This window comes from Schistocerca serialis, chromosome 2 (genome assembly GCF_023864345.2).
Source record: "Schistocerca serialis cubense isolate TAMUIC-IGC-003099 chromosome 2, iqSchSeri2.2, whole genome shotgun sequence".
NCBI classification, from domain to species: domain Eukaryota; kingdom Metazoa; phylum Arthropoda; class Insecta; order Orthoptera; family Acrididae; genus Schistocerca; species Schistocerca serialis.
The window spans coordinates 891,945,910-891,967,189 of record NC_064639.1 but is presented as its reverse complement, the minus strand read 5'-3'; the positions used below and the strand labels follow the sequence as shown (position 1 = coordinate 891,967,189).

Here is a 21,280-nt window from a genome sequence, read left to right as displayed (position 1 = left end):
TGCTGTGTGAGTTGATGATTAATTGATTATTAACAGTAATTGTACTTATCCTTAAATGTGTCAAACAATATGAGACAAAAATCACAAGTGTTTTGAATGTCATGTTTTTTCTATTCACTGAATTGTATTACAACACCATTAATTTAATTTCATGTTCCTTGGTACAAATATGTACCACATTTTCAGATGACTCCTCTATATTGTGCATTCATTAATCCATCCTACTTCCATTTGAAATTTATACCACAGCAGCTGATCAGTTCCAGTTGGGCACACCCATGAGTTGTCAGTAGTGGAACACAAAACAAAAAAGCATTCCCCCTATTACATACCCTAACTTCGCAGCGGCCATGCTACTTACCCACCTGCCCCTGAGGTAAGCAGTCAGCTTTACCTAGCTTATAGCCAAATTCGCCAAATTAAGCACATGTCAAAATATTACTACCTCTGTACTACACTCTTAAGAAACTCTTAACATCAGCTGATATTTCCAGATTCAGCGCTTAGTTGCTAGATGCATATTATTACATGATGCTGAATGAAGTTTTGATTGGGCTGCATGTGGCTGCAGTCCACAGTTTGATGACCACTGGCATGCAGAAAGGTGGCAGGTATGAAGCAACATTTTCTGTTTTGGGAACACCTTTTTTGCAGTAGGAGGTATAATGCAGACAGATTGAGCTGGGTAGAGTAGCCTGCTAGCAGTGATGGTGGAACGTCATATTGTAGTGTGCTCTGCAAGACATTGAAAATTTGACTTTGGGACAACTAAAGCAACAAGCAATAAATAGAATTTCTGCAAATAAATGTCATCTCTATTATATTGTTGCTGTGGATGCAAGGCTTTCCCGGCATTATCAGGTACAACAAATGTTGCACCATACTGTTTCACATAAGCTGGTGAAGGGTAGCCATTACGGTATTATTAGAGACTTGAAGAATATGGAAGAGTATCTTAGCACCACATCTCATTTGCACTGCTTCAGGCAATGTATGCAATAGATAATTTATTCTTTATTATTGTGTAGGAGAGCCACGCTCATATTAATCTGAAAGGTGTGAGAAGCATTTTGCTTTAAAACACCAACAGTAAAAATTAACAGGTGTCTACATTTTATTTCATGTGCCTGTTTCATTTGTTTTAAATCTTATATTTCAGTTACTACTTCCAGACTGAAAAGTTTCACCAGTTACAACAATGGCATTGTTGTATATGAATGTAAGAAGAGGGGCCTCAGAATTTTGTTGTGTCATTGTTTCAGTCCTTGCTTGACTTTTATTGACATAATTCCAGTATTAAATTCAGTTTTGTTAACAAATTCTTAATGTAATAACTGAATACGAAGTAATTTCAAGTCCACAAGTCTCATTCTGGTATAACATTAAAAGCATTCAGGAAACATCATATTCAGTAACTGTTCTAAGTTGAACAAACAAGTTGCATTTTTCAATATTTGTCCTTCAGGGCGTGGTGACCACTGTGATAAACTGTTTTCAGAAAGAATGTTCACAAGAAGAGTCAGTATTGATCCTTATCTGGTGATGTATGCCACTACTGCAATTTACTAGAAAACATCATCTATCAGGAAAATTGCTGAAATTAAGCAGTATATGTAAAGTTCACAACTTTATTTCACAACCTCCTAGTCCATCCACTAAATGATTCATATGAAGCAGGACAGCCTATAGTTGAAACAGCATAAGTTGATCCCTGACAATTGCAGTGGACTGAGGGCGGGAGAATTGCAGGCCAACCTCAGCTTCATTATCAATGTCTCTATGGCATCAGCTCATTGTTGTCACAACTCTGCAGACAGTTACTGTTTTCAGCTGCAGCCTTTAGTGCTTCGCAGATGAAGGCTGGCATTAGTGCTGTGAGCTGTCACGGATCTTCTTATGCTTCCCTGACTACAGTTAATTTTCAAAGAGGTGCAAACACAGTTAATTATATTAAGAGTGTGTAGGTTATGAAAAATCAGTATTCAGAGTGTTTATATCATGGATTTACTTGTGAGTCAAAAGTTATAATGTGGCAATGTGGTGGCAAGGTGACACTGCTTCACAGGCATGACCAAAAGCTAGTAACACAATACGATCATAGAACAATATATTTCACAAATAGGTAAGCGGATGATATGGTTGTTATAAACTGAAAATAGAGCTGAGCAATGAATTAAACAACTGATCAAGGACCTCCCCCCCCCCCTACCCTCACCCCCCACCCTCACCCCCCACCTCTCTCTCTCTCTCTCTCTCTCTCACACACACACACACACACACACACACACACACACACACACACACACACAGAGAGAGAGAGAGAGAGAGAGAGAGAGAGAGCAGGGAAAGGGGGCGAGAGAGAGAGAGCAGGGAAAGGGGGTGAGAGAGAGAGACAGAGAGATGAAATACAAATAAACATTCTCCACAAAAATGTGGAGAATATAAGCAACATTTCGCATTTGTAGCATTGTTTTCAGCTGAGAAAAAAAAATGCAGTGCATAACTTTCTGGGCAACCCTCATATTTTCTATAAACAGTAGAAGGCATTTCTATTTGAACTCTGTTAAGTCCATACCCGCTAATTTCTTTAAAAAACAGTTCACAAAACAAGCTCTGGACTAGATAACTTTTAAATATATTGTGTGGTACAGATATGTGTGTGACACAAAAGAGTGAAGAGTCATAGTGATGAATGTACAGATGACTTTATGAAACATGTGACCGATCTCTGTCTTAGCATTTAATTTACAACTGACATGAAAAGTAGCAATAGCTACTCTTTTTAGATAGGCTTGTCATGTGAAATGGCAAAACATCCTCTGGTGGTTAAGTTCCTCCAACCACGTCTCGAATATGCCACATTCTGGAGGGTACTTACTTCAGTCTTTGGGGGTTTCATCAATTTCATTATTTTTCCTAGTTATTTTATCATTCTTAAATTATTTTGTTATTAGCTTCTGATGCTTGTTCTTGTACATGTTGTTATTTATTATCTAGAATCACCTTTTATAATCACATTTTGCCACTTAAACATTTGTCTTTTAATAATTTTAAAATCTCACTTTAGTCATGGCTTTAATTTATTACATTTTGTTACTGTAATAACTTACATGTATATATCAGAACTTGTAATACCAAGACCAATATCTGCTCATACAGTTAAATCATCACTTGAACTAGAAAAAAATCGATATGGTGTTTTTCTAATATGTGTAACATAAATATGTATCCTTACAGCCCCTTGGATGCAAGAAGCAATACATTGTACATGTTCAGAAGAACAATGAGAATTTCACCAAACATGTCAGAAGTTTCATGATGTTACACACACCACAAGAGAAAGTATTGCGAACAGCTTTCTGACCAGATGTCCTCAAGGTGACAGCATGAATAACAGGACTTGTCACAAACTGCACAAGCACAGTATATAAAGATGGGCAAAGAACAAGACAAACCTACTCACACCACTAGGAGCATAACTCTTATCTGCTGAATGCCATAATACACAAGGAAATTCATTGTGGCTAACAGAAAGAGTAACAGCAAAATTCAACAACAGACAAGTGCTTAAATAAATTTATTTCAACCGATGATCACAAATTTTTTTTTCCTTAGGCTGCAGGTTTTCGTCAGTGCTGACCATCCTAAGGTCTGAAGCAAAACATTGGAGAACAAAATACGAGAGTTAGTGGACAGTTTACTCCTTACAACAATAAAATCTGCCATAACAAAAAGTATTAGTTCCATACATGTGGAGAACATACGCTTAAAATATGAAAAGGCATACCTGTTCTAAAACATGTCCTAATATAATGAAGCCTTAGTGTTCTGGCATAAGCTATCGCCAGCACACTGTTCGGCAAAGATGAAGTGCAAAGATCAATTACTAGGTGCTGAATCAAGCATACCTAACACGAGGAAGACCAGAGACACACCCACAAGAAACCCACCACCAACGCCCTCTCGACAGCACGTATTTAGACTGACCGGACAGCTTCACTCACTCACTCCCTCACTCAATCATCCAGTTTGGAATCTGTCAGTTACTCGCTGTTATAGCCATGAGCGGCCAGTGAGCAGTGCATGGCAGAGAATGGAGCTGCAAAGGCGCTAGGCGGGGGAGCTGCTGTAGGTTTTGCTAACAACAAACAGACAGAACAGACCAACAAGTAGGGGACGACAGACACTACAACCAACCAGGACACAACATGAAGCAAGAACTGAGGTGATAACACGGTGAGACACAAACAATGCAGGAACACTCCAAACAATGACATTATGTATCTCAACACATGGAATTGGAATGCAGTATGGTAGAGATGCACATGCGAACTACGACAAGTACCAGACTGCTGGGGTAGCATTATGCAGCAGCCTAAACACATGACTGTAGGAAATGTGATTGGCCGTGGACTTCTTGTGGTACGGAGAGTGGTGGACTCGGACGGCGAGGCTGGTGGCACAGGCACATGCCGGAGCACAGAGACCCCAAGTGGATATCCAGGTCCATACCCTCTGGCATGCAATCAACTTCCACACCTTCCGAAACCAGATCCCCTGAAACCTGTGCGTAGGGCAGGAAATTCCCCTGGATGGTGCCATGTTGGGCGGAAGGAGGGTACGGAGGGAGACCCTGTGTCATCTGCTGTCATTGGTGGGTTGGGAGGGCAGTACGTGGAATCTAGCAAAAAGTCACCGGAGGGCACAGCATTGTATGGCACCTCCAATTCTTGTGGATGCAGGGAGGAGGGCCAGCAAGCCTGCAGAGAGCCATCGGCTGTTGGCAATGGGGCCGACTCAAGGGCCTTTAAGTAGTAGTTAATCTTCCCCAAAAAACCTGGAGGTTAGTTAATCTTCCCCAAAAAACCTGGAGGTCAGATAAATCCTTATGGCAGGGAAGGGAGTTGATGGCCATGACACTGCGATCCGATGGACGAATGCCTCTTTACTGAGTCAGTGACCCAGGTATTCGACTTCTGGTTGAAAGAAACTATACCTCTCCATCCAAAAGCATAAGCCTGCAGCCTGCTGGGCATGAAATACGATACTGAGGCTTTGCAAATGCTCGTGGCGTGACGGCTAGTGACCAAGATGTCATGGAGATAATTGACGCAAGCCGGGACGGGCTATTTGTTCTGCTCCAAGTATCTCTGGAAAATGGCTGGCACTGAGGAAAGAAGAGGTTCATAATTTTCTGAACAGAATGGCGGCAAACTGGTATGACATGGGCATAAATAAACTGCCACAGCGTCTACAAAAATGCATCAACAGAAATGATGATTATGTCGAAAAATAGCTAAATATTCAAGCTGTAAACTGATGTACACCACTGTAGAAATAAACAGGTCTATGTACTTTTGCGATTACCCTCGTATAATCTGAAAGGCGTGTGGATAACAACAATGTTCTGGGATCCTTCATCTAATATTAATACGTGGTAAGCCTCCGCCAGGTTGATCTTAGTGAAGTACTCGTCATGTGCAAGTTTGGTCGTGGAATGTGATAAGTTTCAACCAGCGACCGAGCATTGATTGTAACTCCAAAAACCCCAAATAGGCGAAGGGAGCCATTGGGTTTCCTGATCTTCACTAACAGGGTCGCCCAAGCATTCACTTTCATGGACTCGGTGATGCCAGCAGCCTGCAGTCGATCGAGCTCTTGCTTGACTGCTGGATGAAGACCACCAGAATGGGACGAGCCCGGAAGAATCACAGCTTAGCATCTGGCTGGAGAGCAATGTGTGCCTGGAAGTCCGAAGCACACTCTAAGTCAGACTGAAACAGAGAGGCATAGGCCAAGCACAGATCGTCGAGGTCCTGGAAAGGGACAGCAGTGGAAATGACTTTAACTTCATCAGAAACAGTGTGAAAACACCAAGTCAAAAAATGTTTGAAGCTGAGGGATGGTCAGCTACCAGTAGGGTCAGGAGCCGGGGAACGTGTTTATAGGTGGTCAGGACCGAGAAACACCCATGGAGGGTGATAGAACCATCACTGTATGCGACCAAGTGCCAAGAGGTGGGAGACACCTCTGGGGAACCTAGGCGTGTATAAGGCACCAGATTGATCAAGGAGACGGTGGCCCCCATATCGAGCTATTCGCATGATGTCTTCCAGTGAGGGGTTATCGAGTTTCAACACAGCCATGTGGACCTCTGGATTTGGTGCCAGTTGAATGACAACATCATGAATCAAGAAGTCTGCATTCAACACCTTGCAATGCTGATTGGTGCAAGTGAAGTCGCATATGTGGCTGAGACCCTGAAAGTCCATGACACAAGAACGGTATTACTGACCAGACTGTTTATGGTACTGGTGGAACTCAAGCCAATACAGGACAACATGGTATTGCTGGGAACAGTAGTTACTTAGCAGCACACATATTTTGTTAAAGGAAAGAGCCACAGGGTCTGAGATTGGAGCCAACTTGTGGAGCAGAAAGAAAGTGTCTGGTGATGCCCAGGACAAGAATAACGACCACTGTGGGGAGTCATTCATGACCTGAAATGCTGTGAAATGCATTTTCAGACAACGCAAACATGTTTCCCAGTGTTCTTAGTGTCGTTAAAGGGTGGAAACAACAGCGGACATGGGTAAGTGGCAGAAACCAGGACACCCAAGAGCTGGTGCAGTAGGGCAGCCCGTGCCATGACTTTGTCCATCAGCAACTGTAAGGATTGCTGTAAGACATCTAACTGGCACTGCTGCTGCTGGCAGATGAACAAGTAGGGGACGACAGACACTACAGCCGACCACAACACGACACAAACAAGCAAAAACTGAGGTGATAACATGGCAAGACAACAACAACAACAACGCAGGAACATTTCAAACAATGACAGTATGTATCTCAGCACACAGAACTAGAACACAGTACGGCAAAGATGCACGCACGAATTGGGCGAGTACCAGACTGCCGAGGTAGTGTCGCACGGCTGCCTAAATGCATGACCGCAGGAAATGCAATTGGCCGCGGGCTTCACATGATAAGGAGAGTGGCGCACTCACAGGCTTGCAGCACAGGCGCATGCCAGAGCACATACACCCCTAGTGGGTATCCAGGTCCATACACTATGGCCTGCATTCAACTCCTGCGCCTTCCGACAAACAGACTCGCAGAGCGGGTTAAGCTCGTCACAGGCTACAACAGTACATAGCGACCAGATTAGTGACTATAGTGGGACTGGTTTACCTCAACCGGAACTGTATTTTACTAGCAGTGAAAACTAAAGTTTATAATAGCAAGATTACCAATCAGTCTGCTAGAGGACTATTACTGATGAGCTCGTACCACTCCCTGCCACCGTTGGATAAGCAGCTGCAGCGGCAAGTCGTATACCCCTAGCTTGCTTATTTGTTACATAGTTTAATTCTTAATTTCTTTGCATGTTTTTGGGTACTTGCAGTGTTTAATTCATAAATTTCGGGCGTATTATAGTATTTGAGAGTTGTAGCATCGCGCTTTAGTGTTTACTTCATAGATTATTACTTATATTGTGTGTGAGTTTCATATAGGAGGTGTAATTTCGAGTTTTAGTTACTGTAATCGTAAATTCAGGCAGATTGTAGCGCAGTCGTTAGGCATTTGTACAGGTTAGTTAATACATTCTTTGCGTGTTTCCCTTGCGTTATCTAGGTATGGACTCACGTTTCAGTAACTGTTGTTCAACATCGATTAGAATGGACAGGGACTGTGATTGCTGTGTTCAGATGAGGGCTGAGTTGGCATCCCTTCGCTCACAGCTACAAGCGACGCTGACTTCGGTCGCGCAGCTTGAGGCTGTTGCCAATGGGCACCACTGTGGGAAGCCGGACTTGGGTATCACGGGGATGTCAACCTCGTCCCGTCTGTCCCCAGATTGGTCTGCCGCTGTGGTTGCCCCGGTTGCTGCCCGCAGTGTGGGGCTGAGCCCTCGCCTGTGGTTGATTGGGAGGTCGTTCCAAGACGTGGCAGGCAGCGAAAGACGTCCCCGGAGGCTGATCAGAAAGCCTCCCCAGTGCGTCTGACAAACAGGTTTCAGGTGCTGTCTCTGGCTGAGCCAGATGCAGCAGCCTGCCCTGTTTCAGAGGATTATTCTCAGCCTTCAAGGTCCGGGCAATCGCAGAGGGTGGGCTTATTGGTAGTTGGGAGCTGCAATGTCAGGCGCATAATGGGGCCACTTAGGGATACGGCGAATAAGGAGGGGAAGACATCCAGTGTGCACTCTGTGTGCATTCCAGGTGGAGTCATTCCTGATGTGGAAAGGGTCCTTCCGGATGCCATGAAGAGCACAGGGTGCAGCCAGCTGCAGGTGGTGGCACATGTCGGAAATAATGACATGTGTCACTTTGGATCTGAGGAAATTCTATCTGATTTGGTGAAGGCTGCTGGTCTTGCTTATGAGATGAAGGCAGAGCTCACCATCTGCAGCATCGTCGACAGATCCGACTGCGGACCTTTGGTGCAGAGCCGGGTGGAGGGTCTGACTCAGAGGCTCTGACGGTTTTGCGACCATGTTGGCTGCAGATTCCTTGACTTGTGCCATAGGGTGGTGGGGTTTCGGGTTCTGCTGAATAGGTCAGGAGTTCACTACACTCAGCTGGCAGCTACACGGGTAGCGGAGGCTGTGTGGCGTGGACTAGGCGGTTTTTTAGGTTAGAAGGCCACGGGAAAGTACGGGGTGGGCTGCAATCTCAAAGGGTGCATGGCAAATACAGGACGTGCTTGGATCAAGGAACAGTCGGAATTGTAGTTGTAAATTGTTGTAGTTGGGCTGGGAAAGTCCCTGAGCTTCAAGCGCTAATAGAAAGCACAGAAGCTGAAATCGTTATAGGTACAGAAAGCTGGCTAAAGCCTGAAATAAGTTCTGCGGAAATTTTTACAAAGTCTCAGACAGTGTTCAGGAAAGATAGATTAGGCAGAATTGGTGGTGGAGTGTTTGTGTCTGTCAGTAGTGGTTTATCTTGTAGTGAAGTCGAAGTAGATACTCCGTGCAAATTGGTAAGGGTGGAGATTATACGTAACACCCGAACTAAGTTAATAATTGGCTCCCTCTACCGACCCCCAGACTCCGATGATTTAGTTGCTGAACAGTTCAGAGAAAATTTGAGTCTCGTAACAAATAAATACCCCACTCATATGGTTATAGTTGGTGGGGACTTCAACCTTCCCTCGATATGTTGGCAAAAATACTTTTTCAAAACCGGTGGTAGGCAGAAAACATCTTCCGAGATTGTCCTAAATGCTTTCTCCGAAAATTATTTCGAGCAGTCAGTCCACGAACCCATGCGAATTGTAAATGGTTGCAAAAACACACTTGACCTCTTAGCCACAAACAATCCAGAGCTGATAGAGAGCATCATGACTGATACAGGGATTAGTGATCACAAGGTCGTTGTAGCTAGGCTCAATACCGTTTCTTCCAAATCCACCAGAAACAAACGCAAAATAATTTTAGTTAAAAAAGTGGATAAAGTGTCACTAGAAGCCTTCCTAAGAGACAATCTCCATTCTTTCCGAACTGGCTATGCAAATGTAGATGAGATGTGGCTCAAATTCAAAGATATAGTAGCAACAGCAATTGAAAGATTCATACCTCATAAATTGGTAAGAGATGGAACTGATCCCCCGTGGTACACAAAACAGGTCCGAACGCTGTTGCAGAGACAACGGAAAAAGCATGCGAAGTTCAGAAGAACGTGAAATCCCGAAGATTGGCTAAAATTTACAGACGCGCGAAATTTGGCACGGACTTCAATGCGAAATGCCTTTAATAGGTTCCAAAACAAAACATTGTCTCGAAATTGGGTAGAAAATCCGAAGAAATTCTGGTCATATGTAAAGTACACAAGCGGCAAGACGCAGTCAATACCTTCGCAGCGCAGTGCCGATGGTACTGTTACCGACGACTGTGCCGCTAAAGCGGAGTTATTGAACGCAGTTTTCCAAAATTCCTTCACCAGGGAAGACGAATGGAATATTCCAGAATTTGAAACACGAACAGCTGCTAGCATGAGTTTCTTAGAAGTAGATACCTTAGGGGTTGCGAAACAACTCAAATCGCTTGATACGGGCAAGTCTTCAGGTCCAAATTGTATACCAATTAGGTTCCTTTCAGATTACGCTGATACAATAGCTCCCTACTTAGCAATCATATACAACCGCTCGCTCACCGATAGATCTGTACCTACAGATTGGAAAATTGCGCAGGTCGCACCAGTGTTTAAGAAGGGTAGTAGGAGTAATCCATCGAATTACAGACCTATATCAATGACATCGGTTTGCAGTAGGGTTTTGGAGCATATACTGTATTCAAACATGAATCACCTCGAAGGGAACGATCTATTGATACGTAATCAGCATGGTTTCAGAAAACATCGTTCTTGAGCAACGCAGCTAGCTCTTTATTCGCACGAAGTAATGGCCGCTATCAACAGGGGATCTCAAGTTGATTCCGTATTTCCAGATTTCCGGAAAGCTTTTGACACCGTTCCTCACAAGCGACTTCTAATCAAGCTGCGGGCCTATGGGGTATCGTCTCAGTTGTGCGACTGGATTCGTGATTTCCTGTCAGGAAGGTCGCAGTTCGTAGTAATAGATGGCAAATCATCGAGTAAAACTGAAGTGATATCAGGTGTTCCCCAGGGAAGCGTCCTAGGACCTCTGCTGTTCCTGATCTATATAAATGACCTGGGTGACAATCTGAGCAGTTCTCTTAGGTTGTTCGCAGATGATACTGTAATTTACCGTCTAGTAAGGTCATCCGAAGACCAGTCTCAGTTGCAAAGCGATTTAGAAAACATTGCTGTATGGTGTGGCAGGTGGCAGTTGACGCTAAATAACGAAAAGTGTGAGGTGATCCACATGAGTTCCAAAAGAAATCCGTTGGAATTCGATTACTCGATAAATAGTACAATTCTCAAGGCTGTCAATTCAACTAAGTACCTGGGTGTTAAAATTACAAACAACTTCAGTTGGAAAGACCACATACATAATACTGTGGGGAAGGCGAGCCAAAGGTTGCGTTTCATTGGCAGGACACTTAGAAGATGCAACAAGTCCACTAAAGAGACAGCTTACTCTACACTCATTCGTCCTCTGTTAGAATATTGCTGCGCGGTGTGGGATCCTTACCAGGTGGGACTGACGGAGGACATCGAAAGGGTGCAAAAAAGGGCAGCTCATTTTGTATTATCACGTAATAGGGGAGAGAGTGTGGCAGATACGATACGCGAGTTGGGATGGAAGTCATTAAAGCAAAGACATTTTTCGTCACGGCGAGATCTGTTTACGAAATTTCAGTCAGCAACTTTCTCTTCCGAATGCGAAAATGTTTTGTTGAGGCCAACCTACATAGGTAGGAATGATCATCAAAATAAAATAAGAGAAATCAGAGCTCGAACAGAAAGGTTTAGGTGTTCGTTTTTCCCGCGCGCTGTTCGGGAGTGGAATGGTAGAGAGATAGTATGATTGTGGTTCGATGAACCCTCTGCCAAGCACTTAAATGTGAATTGCAGAGTAGTCATGTAGATGTAGATGTAGATGTACATGGACTCTATTCAAGTTAAGTTAAGTTTCCAGTTCATGTAAATAAAGAAATGTATTGGTCCACATGTGCATTTGTGTTGAAAGAGGATATTGGCAACTCATAACAACATCCTCTCCCTTGCTTCCTTGTGGTACAAGACTCCACACTTAGTGGCATTGTCAAAAAAATGCATTTACATAATGTATGTCACTGACTGTGTGCTCTTATTGATTGACTGGTACAATTGTTTCATGATTCTTCTCTTGGCATAGCAGACACAGTTTCCAAGAGGCCCTCTGGCAGTTAAGCTCCTCCAACCACTTCTTGCATGTTCTGTGTACTATTGACTAATTACTTCAGTCCACAGTAATTATTGCAGAAAATATGTGATTACTGTATAAAAAAATGTATAAAACTTAACTACACTGTATATGTTGGTGAGATTTATTGCATGAAAAACACTGAAAGACCTATAAATATTTTATTCCATTTTAACTACATGTGGTGTTCCACAAGATTCCATCTAAGGGCCCTTACTTGTTCCTGCATGTATTAATGACCTATTATCAGTAACTTCAGCAGATGCTAAGTCTCTTTTGTTTTTCAATAATCTAAACATTCTAATAAATGGCAAAATCAAGGTTAGTTCTAAGATGAACTGTTAACGAATCCTTTATGAATGCTAATACATGCTTTATATTCAGTTCACTGTCTTTATACTCATTAAGTCCAGTGCAGAAACTGCAAAGCATTCCTATACAGTGTATACATAAAATATAAAGACAGAAGAGGTTGACAGTGTTAAATTCTTGTGATTAAAACTTGATAATAGATTCAGCTGGAAGAATCATACCACATACCTGCTGAAATGCCTAAACAATGCTTTGTTTGTGATGCAAATGTTGTCAGATATAGGTGGTGCAAAAATAAAAAGCTGCCATACTTCTTTTTACCCCATACATCATATCATATGGTATTTAAAAAAAGCCATAGAGAAAGTAAGTAAGATCAGATTGAAATTCATTTTAGACCTCATTAGTTTTTGATTTTTTTTTCTTCTTCTTGGACAAACATTCCACTCCAAGTCCTATATATATATATATATAAATATAAAAAAAAAAAAAAAAAAAAAAAAAAAAAACAACTATGAAGGAATTATCTGAATGGGATGGAAATCGTTGTCAGTGATATACATGTACATGTATACACAAGCAAAAGATTACAATTTCAGGAAAATTGGATGATTTATTCAAGAGAAAGAGCATCACAAATTGAGCAAGTCAATAACACGTTGGTCCACCTGTGACCCTTATGCAAACCGTTATTCGGCTTGGCACTGATTGATAGAGTTGCTGGATGTCCTCCGGAGGTATACCATGTTGAATTCTGTCCAATTGGTGGGGTAGATAATCAAAGTACCAAGCTGGTTGCAGGGCCATACCCATAACACTCCAAACATTCTTAATTGGGAGAAGATTCAGCTATCTTGCTTGCCAAGGTAGGGTTTGGAAAGCACAGAGACAAGTAGTAGAAACTCTTGGCATGTGCAAGCTGGCATTATCTTGCTGAAATGTAATCCCAGAATGGCTTGCCATGAAGAACAATAAAACTGGCAGTAGAATATTGTCGATGTACCATTTAGCCTTAAGGGTACTGTCAATGACAACCAAAGGGGTCTTGCTATGAAATGAAACAGCACCACAGACCCTCACTCCTGGCCGTCGGGCCATTTGACGGGTGATGGTCAGATTTGCATCTCACCACTCTCTGGGGTGTCGCCAGACATGCACTGGTCATCAAGACTCAGTTCAAAGTAGAGCTCATCACTGAAGACAATTCTACTCCAGTCAATTAGATTCCAGGCTGAAGAAGTGTCTGGAAACACCCAGCACAGCAGTAGGATACCAACTATTTGTTCACCGCCACATGGTCTGACAACCAGGAGAGATGGTCTGGGGTGCCACATCTTTTCACAGCAGGATCCATTCGGTTGCCATCCACAGTACCCTTACAGTAAAGTAGTATGTTGACAACATCCTATGCCCCATTTTGTAACCCTTCATGGCAAACCTTCCTGGGCTACAGTTCAGCAAGGAAATGCCTGCCTGCAAACAGTGAATGTTCCCACCAGTTGTCTTCATGCTTGCCAAAACCTACCTTTGCCAGTAAGGTCACCAGATCCCTCCCCAATTGAGAATATTAAGAACATTATTGGCACGGCTCCCCATCCAGCTCGGGATTTTGATGATCTACAGCATTTACTGGACAGAATTTGGCACAATACCCCCAGCAGGACCTCCAACGACTCTATCAATTAATGGCAAGCCAAATAACTGCATGCATAAGGCCCAGAGGTGGACCAATGCATTATTGACTGCTCAGTTTGTGAATAAATCAAAAATTTTTTCTGAAAGTGCAATAATTTTTTTGTCTGTACACGTAAATCAAATCTTGCAATTTCCATCCCCATCCCACTTGGATAATTCCTTCATAGCGTTTTATTTCTTTATTTATCTCCCTCACACCCACCCCTCCTCCATCAGCCACTGCCCCCATCGTAGAGGGTGTGTTTGGAGTAACTTTTATAGCTTTCAGATTATATAAATTACTTATTGCGCAAATTTAAATGAACCTTAATTCAAGAATGTCCTGCAGAAGCCCATACAGACTAATTCAGTACACTAACTACTAGACTTCAGCATGTTTACCTCTTAATAAAATTTTGTCACAAACTATATATCTCTGCCAATTCAACATAACTTTCCAGCATTCATATCAAGTTTAGTTATGAATAAGGTGACATTTCAAACAGTGTAAATAATTTATTGACTGTCAACTCCTTTACCATGTTGAAACATTTCTTAAAAGAACCAACTGATGCATTTTTTAATAATAATATCATAAAATATGAATGCATGTGATGCCTGACATCTGCACTTCATCACTGCAGTAACGTGATTTGTTTAAGTACAGTAATGCTTCATAAACTGTTTTCCTTTCATTGTCATTGATCACAACAGTCTAGAAGTAATCTTATCATTGTAGGTAGCTATACATTTACATCTTTATGCAGCTATACGTTTATATCTTTATGATACGTTTTATATTTTTTTCATCAGGAAAATACTTAAAAATTTTTGACTTATTGAATTTCAGATCCTTCACCACCATTTCACTTACAATCTGTGGAAAGAAGTTTTTTAACTGTGAGTTACATACACTCCTGGAAATTGAAATAAGAACACCGTGAATTCATTGTCCCAGGAAGGGGAAACTTTAATGACACATTCCTGGGGTCAGATACATCACATGATTACACTGACAGAACCACAGGCACATAGACACAGGCAACAGAGCATGCACAATGTCGGCACTAGTACAGTGTATATCCACCTTTCGCAGCAATGCAGGCTGCTATTCTCCCATGGAGACGATCGTAGAGATGCTGGATGTAGTCCTGTGGAACGGCTTGCCATGCCATTTCCACCTGGCGCCTCAGTTGGACCAGCGTTCATGCTGGACGTGCAGACCGCGTGAGACAACGCTTCATCCAGTCCCAAACATGCTCAATGGGGGACAGATCCGGAGATCTTGCTGGACAGGGTAGTTGACTTACACCTTCTAGAGCACGTTGGGTGGCACGGGATACATGCGGACGTGCATTGTCCTGTTGGAATAGCAAGTTCCCTTGCCGGTCTAGGAATGGTAGAACGATGGGTTCGATGACGGTTTGGATGTACCGTGCACTATTCAGTGTCCCCTCGACGATCACCAGTGGTGTACGGCCAGTGTAGGAGATCGCTCCCCACACCATGATGCCGGGTGTTGGCCCTGTGTGCCTCGGTCGTATGCAGTCCTGATTATGGCGCTCACCTGCATGGCGCCAAACACGCATACGACCATCATTGGCACCAAGGCAGAAGCGACTCTCATCGCTGAAGACGACACGTCTCCATTCGTCCCTCCATTCACGCCAGTCGCGACACCACTGGAGGCGGGCTGCACGATGTTGGGGCGTGAGCGGAAGACGGCCTAACGGTGTGTGGGACCGTAGCCCAGCTTCATGGAGACGGTTGCGAATGGTCCTCGCCGATACCCCAGGAGCAACAGTGTTCCTAATTTGCTGGGAAGTGGCGGTGCGGTCCCCTACGGCACTGCGTAGGATCCTACGGTCTTGGCGTGCATCCGTGCGTCGCTGCGGTCTGGTCCCAGGTCGACGGGCACGTGCACCTTCCGCCAACCACTGGCGACAACATCGATGTACTGTGGAGACCTCACGCCCCACGTGTTGAGCAATTCGGCGGTACGTCCACCCGGCCTCCCGCATGCCCACTATACGCCCTCGCTCAAAGTCCGTCAACTGCACATACGGTTCACGTCCACGCTGTCGCGGCATGCTACCAGTGTTAAAGACTGCGATGGAGCTCCGTATGTCACGGCAAACTGGCTGACACTGACGGGGGCGGTGCACAAATGCTGCGCAGCTAGCGCCATTCGACGGCCAACACCGTGGTTCCTGGTGTGTCCGCTGTGCCGTGCGTGTGATCATTGCTTGTACAGCCCTCTCGCAGTGTCCGGAGCAAGTATGGTGGGTCTGACACACCGGTGTCAATGTGTTCTTTTTTCCATTTCCAGGAGTGTATTTTGTTTTTCTTATATGTTTCACCTCCTAAAGAAGTTCCTTACTATTGTTTTATGGATCAAGCACTTGTCACTGCACTTTATAAAATCAAATGGTATATACCCACAGTGTGTCCCGTATGTGTTGCAACATGAAAGATGAGTAAACTACAGGAGTTATTCCATTTGAAACTATACATCCTACCATAAATGGTAATGTAAAGAGAAAGGGAAGGGCATATTAAATTCATTAAGATCATGCCTAGTGAAGCAGACACAGGTGTGAGACAATATGTTTATTAAATGCTAGGAGAGGGAACGTCACAATGTGCAACAAGCTTACTCTAAATTCTTTATCAATTTTATCAAATCTTTTAGAATCTTCTGGCAGCTGGTTACGGATATCTTCAGATCCAATAAATATAGATTCCAAATGCATCCAGGTGCGCTGAACTTCAAACCATATCGATATTACTTGATCTGCATTGGACAATTTCCTCTGCCAGTCTGAAACTTCTTCCAAAAAATATGCTATGTACTTTGAGCTCATGAGATTTTGTAACTGAACCTGAAATATGAAACAGTACTTCATTTGTAATATTTGGAAGCACAGCAACTGAACAATAAGCAACATGGATGAATGCCAATAATAAGAAACTGAAGAAAATTGAACACACACACACACACACACACACACACACACACATACATACATATATGCACATGAACTGCCTCTCCTGAGAGTCATCAAGCACATTTTCTCTGGTGGTTGGTTTGGCAGATATTTGTAATTTCATTTTTGAAAAGAGATGGAATTGGCCCACACAAATACTGCTCATCACATAATGGAAACTCCAGATTGGAATATCAACAATGTAAGGAAATGATAGATTGCTACTTCTCATAAAGATGACATGTTAAGTTGCAGACAGGCACAATTAACAGACACTTACACATTAGCTTTCAGCCACAGCCTTCGTCAGAAAAAGAAAAGAAACACATACACATTTGGTCCCACAAGCAAGCACATCTCACACACACGAACGTTATCCCCAGCAGCTCAGACCAGAATGCAACAGTCACATGGCATGGAAGCAGCAATCACATGAAACATAATTAGCAATATATTTTTTAGCTGCTGCCTTCAACTCCACATCGCAGATGTCTGCTGAAGCACGAGAGGCAATGTGTCCAATGACTCTAATGAGGGACAGCCTACATATGATACAGTTTACTGTTTTGAGTCATGCCTCTTTGTCAATACGAAGTTACTTACAGCCACGGTTAAGTGTCCATGCAAATAATAGCAAAGCATAAATATTGGATAGATAAAAATTTAAAACTTTCAAAATGCAAGTGTGCAGGGGAACAGAGTGCAGACAAACCTGAGTCATATCTCATGGAGGGTAATCGAAGTGCAATGTCCCAAATGTGCTGCTTGATATGCTGTGAGTCTGTAAAAAAATTTATTTCAGTGGTTATGTGATTTATTGCATTTGAGAAAAGCATACATACATAATGCAGTTTATATTGAAATTCATTATTCTGACTTTTGTAAAGATGATGAAACATTGGTTTATTTTAAGGTAATGATAAGCAGTGACACATCTCTTATTAAGATACATTCTGGAAAAATTGGTGGTGGAGGTTAAAACACATTTTTAAGTGAGAGTATTGTGTCCTTCAGTATTTGTGGCATTATAAACCATACATGCACATAATATTCCACCTGGACATATCATTCTCCTTCAGATGAGTCATCGAAGACCCATTTCCCACACTGCTCTGTTTATTTAGTACATGTGGCAAGACTACAAGAACAGATATAACACCACTATGTAAAAACAAAGGCAGGAACACCGAGGACAAATAAATGGATAGTCACTATTGTTGTTAATAAGATTTGTCACTAAGTGTATCTCACAGACTCCCTGAATGAAGCTGCTGTGTTTTAACTAATTGCTGTATCATATTCCACTGGATGTCTAGTGGAGGTACTGTGCTTGGCAATAGCAGACTTAGTGGGCTGCAAAAACAGGCAAGTGCATGTTGACATTAAACGCAATGCTCTTCTACAATTCATGTGTGCTGAAGTGTGTGTGTCATTGGCAAAGCATTATATTAACTCTAGCCTTCCATACATCTGTTTGTTTAGTTAACCTCCCCACATCAAAGAAGGGCAGTAAACACAGATGGTGTGTGAGCAGCTATGTTAACTTTAAAAATCTGGAGGATTCTGGCCACATTAGATGAAATATAACATACAGGAAAAAATTTGTTAATTTAATTGGTGTATTATTACTCTAATTCAGCAGTTGACTGATTTGTAGCTTTAGTTGATAATGTTAATATTAACCGAAGTAGAACTTTCCTTTAGTACCGTCTTGGATGCAAAAGATTCTTACGCAAACTATTTGAATATAGTCATGCTACACAGAAGTGACAGTTCTGCTGCAGTTGAAAGCTGATTGCCAAAAAACACAAATGTCAAGTATCACATATCAAAATGTCATGTATCACATATCAATGATTTGTTTAGGTACGGGAATTTCAAACTTCCATCTCTTTGAGATTATGAAGCATGTACCAAGTCAGATACAATTTCCAAGCAGTGATACTAGCTTCAGTCTACTGGTTCATAATTTTAGGAGCCAAGAATATTTTTGGCAGTCATGTACATAGGGGACATTAGAATCACACTTTTCACAGGTAATCTCATCCTGTCAAGGTTAGTTTGTGACTCATGATACCACATGCGAAGAGCAAAAGGGGAAATGAAAATAAGCCCTGCTCCAACATGCATCTTCCTTCATTTCTTCTCATTTCCAAAGTTTTTAGGCTGCTTAGTCTGATGGGTTGTCCTTCCTGTTAGAAAAGAGTTCCAACAGGTTAACTTTGCCACAAGCTCCTCTGTAAAAATTGTTCAAGAAGACTGCATCCATTAATGCATTATGAGTTTCCAACCTAGATGGCCACTCCACAAAAGCATGTTCTCATCTATGGTGAGTTCATGAGATAGGTGATAAAGAGTTTGTTTGTTGAGTTCTGTGGATTCATCCTCACAGATAATAATCGGATTTTGATTAACTGCTGACAAGAATTCACCATCTGGAGGAGAAACATACGGTCATTAGACACATTTAAAAGTACACTCACTATCCTAGCTTTTGGAATTTTTATTCACTTCCTACGTGAGGAGAGGTATAGGTTGAGGAAGGTTGACAATGAATAGTAGGTAACTCAGACCACATGATGAGAGCTCCAGCCTTTCTCTCTCTCCTGCTGGGTAGGAACTAATAGTTCTGAGAGCTATGGTAGTGTCTGTACTTTTATATGTATCTATCAGCAGTACCAAACATTTTGTCTCCAAAAGATAAGCAGCTGCCAGCAACATGGCCTCACAAAATGGTAGATGTTGGCAAACTACTGTCAAATACTTCATTAGTATAGGAACTTATAATTCATTCAATAATGCACTTTATTGATGTACACACTCCATACTGATAAAGGACACACAGGAAGTGAAATAGTGCTCATTAGGCATCTGAGAACGCATCACATCAAATGTGGAAAAGGAGGCTAAAGCTGTGATTCATCATTAATGAATAAGACTACAGAATGGAGTCCACAATTAGGACTAGTGGTACATTGAATATTGATTACTTTAAATATCTTTGATTCTTGATGGCATGTGGGATAATATGTTGGGACAGCTCAGTTCAGGCACAATGAACATTTTCAGACCAAAGTAAGCTATGAGGGCAAATGTGGTGTTAATTCACAAATATCATGTAGGCTTCTATTTAGTAAGGTGGGAATTTGTACAATGAAATCAAAGAATATCTACTTGCTTATAACACTTGAGCTGGTACCACCAATGGACATACAAACTATAATAATGCCAGCCAATGATACTGGCGAAAATCAGAAAAATCGTTCACGAACCATCAACCGGAGATTCTGAGATGAAAGCCATCAACCATTTACAAACACATTCAGACACTTATCCTGACACTCAATTTCCTGCTGAGTATTATAAACGTTCAGATGTATCAAAAATACATGCTGATCACAGAAACAATTTGTATTGTTTAAAGACTCTTTCAAAATGGAATAATTCTGGATGGAGGTAATATGGATTGTCCTATTTACAACAAACAATACAAATATTTTTATTTGAAAAGCTAGGAGAAGCTCTGGTGGTATCAATTTTATTTTCTTAGTCAACTATGGAGTTTATTGTTCTCTTATGCCCATATCTTATTAAATCTGATCAAAACTATATAAAAACTTTCAGACTCTTTTTTCAAACTAAAACCACAGATTCATGTCTGCTTTATAGGTATGATTTGCTTGGTAGAAGAACTGAAAAAGTTCAGTTTTCTATTTCATCCAACATGGAAATGATAGCCATTAAATTTATCTTTGCATAAAATAGCTATAAAAACAGTTGCCTCTAATAAACATGATTCATCAAATAATAGATATTTATATTCATTTTCTTATCATAGAGATTAAATATGAGCATATACACAGTGCAATTATTTGTCTCTGTATTTGATAGCAACAGTGTTACAACAGAGCAGTTATCTATTCAGTAGATGAAGCTTTAAATCAGAAACTGGTACGTGAAACAGGATGAAATGGTAGCTTCTCAATTCACTGAGGAATCTTCATGGAACAATATCAACATATTCTCACAAAGATTTAAATTTTTTTGAAATTATCCCCTTTCATATTCATATTTTGTTTCAGTGTTTCTGCTGTGCAATTAGTGCGCCACTAAAGGTGTCAATGGAAATGTCTTTCAGAAACTTTTTCATGGCAGTTGGATCACTCTGATGGCCCCAAAATAGACTTCTTCCAACACATTCTACATTCTCAAGAGCAGAAAAATGTCCAACAGAGCAATGTCAGGAGTGAAGGGGGCCTGGAGCAGTATTGTCAAGTTGTGTTTGACCAGGAAATCCTGGACGCATAGAGATGTGGGGCTGGGAGCAATTCCATTGTGATATTGGCAGTCTCCTTTTGTGTCCAGATGATCCTTTTTCTCACTCTCTTCAGCATGTCTATGGCATAAGCAGTATTGGCTTTCTGCCCTTGGAGTACAAATTCTTTGTGATCAATGCTTTTGGTATACAAAGAAAGACTATT

General features: G+C 41.8%; 1 protein-coding gene across 1 annotated transcript in view; it reads right to left on the bottom strand.

The window, feature by feature from the left end:
- Positions 1–21,280, bottom strand: part of LOC126458230 (dynein beta chain, ciliary-like) — a 477,648-nt gene that overhangs the window by 272,525 nt on the left and 183,843 nt on the right. The window contains exon 14 of the mRNA XM_050095128.1: positions 16,470–16,694. Within this exon, the coding sequence (XP_049951085.1) occupies positions 16,470–16,694 (225 nt within the window). The remainder of the gene's footprint in view (positions 1–16,469; positions 16,695–21,280) is intronic.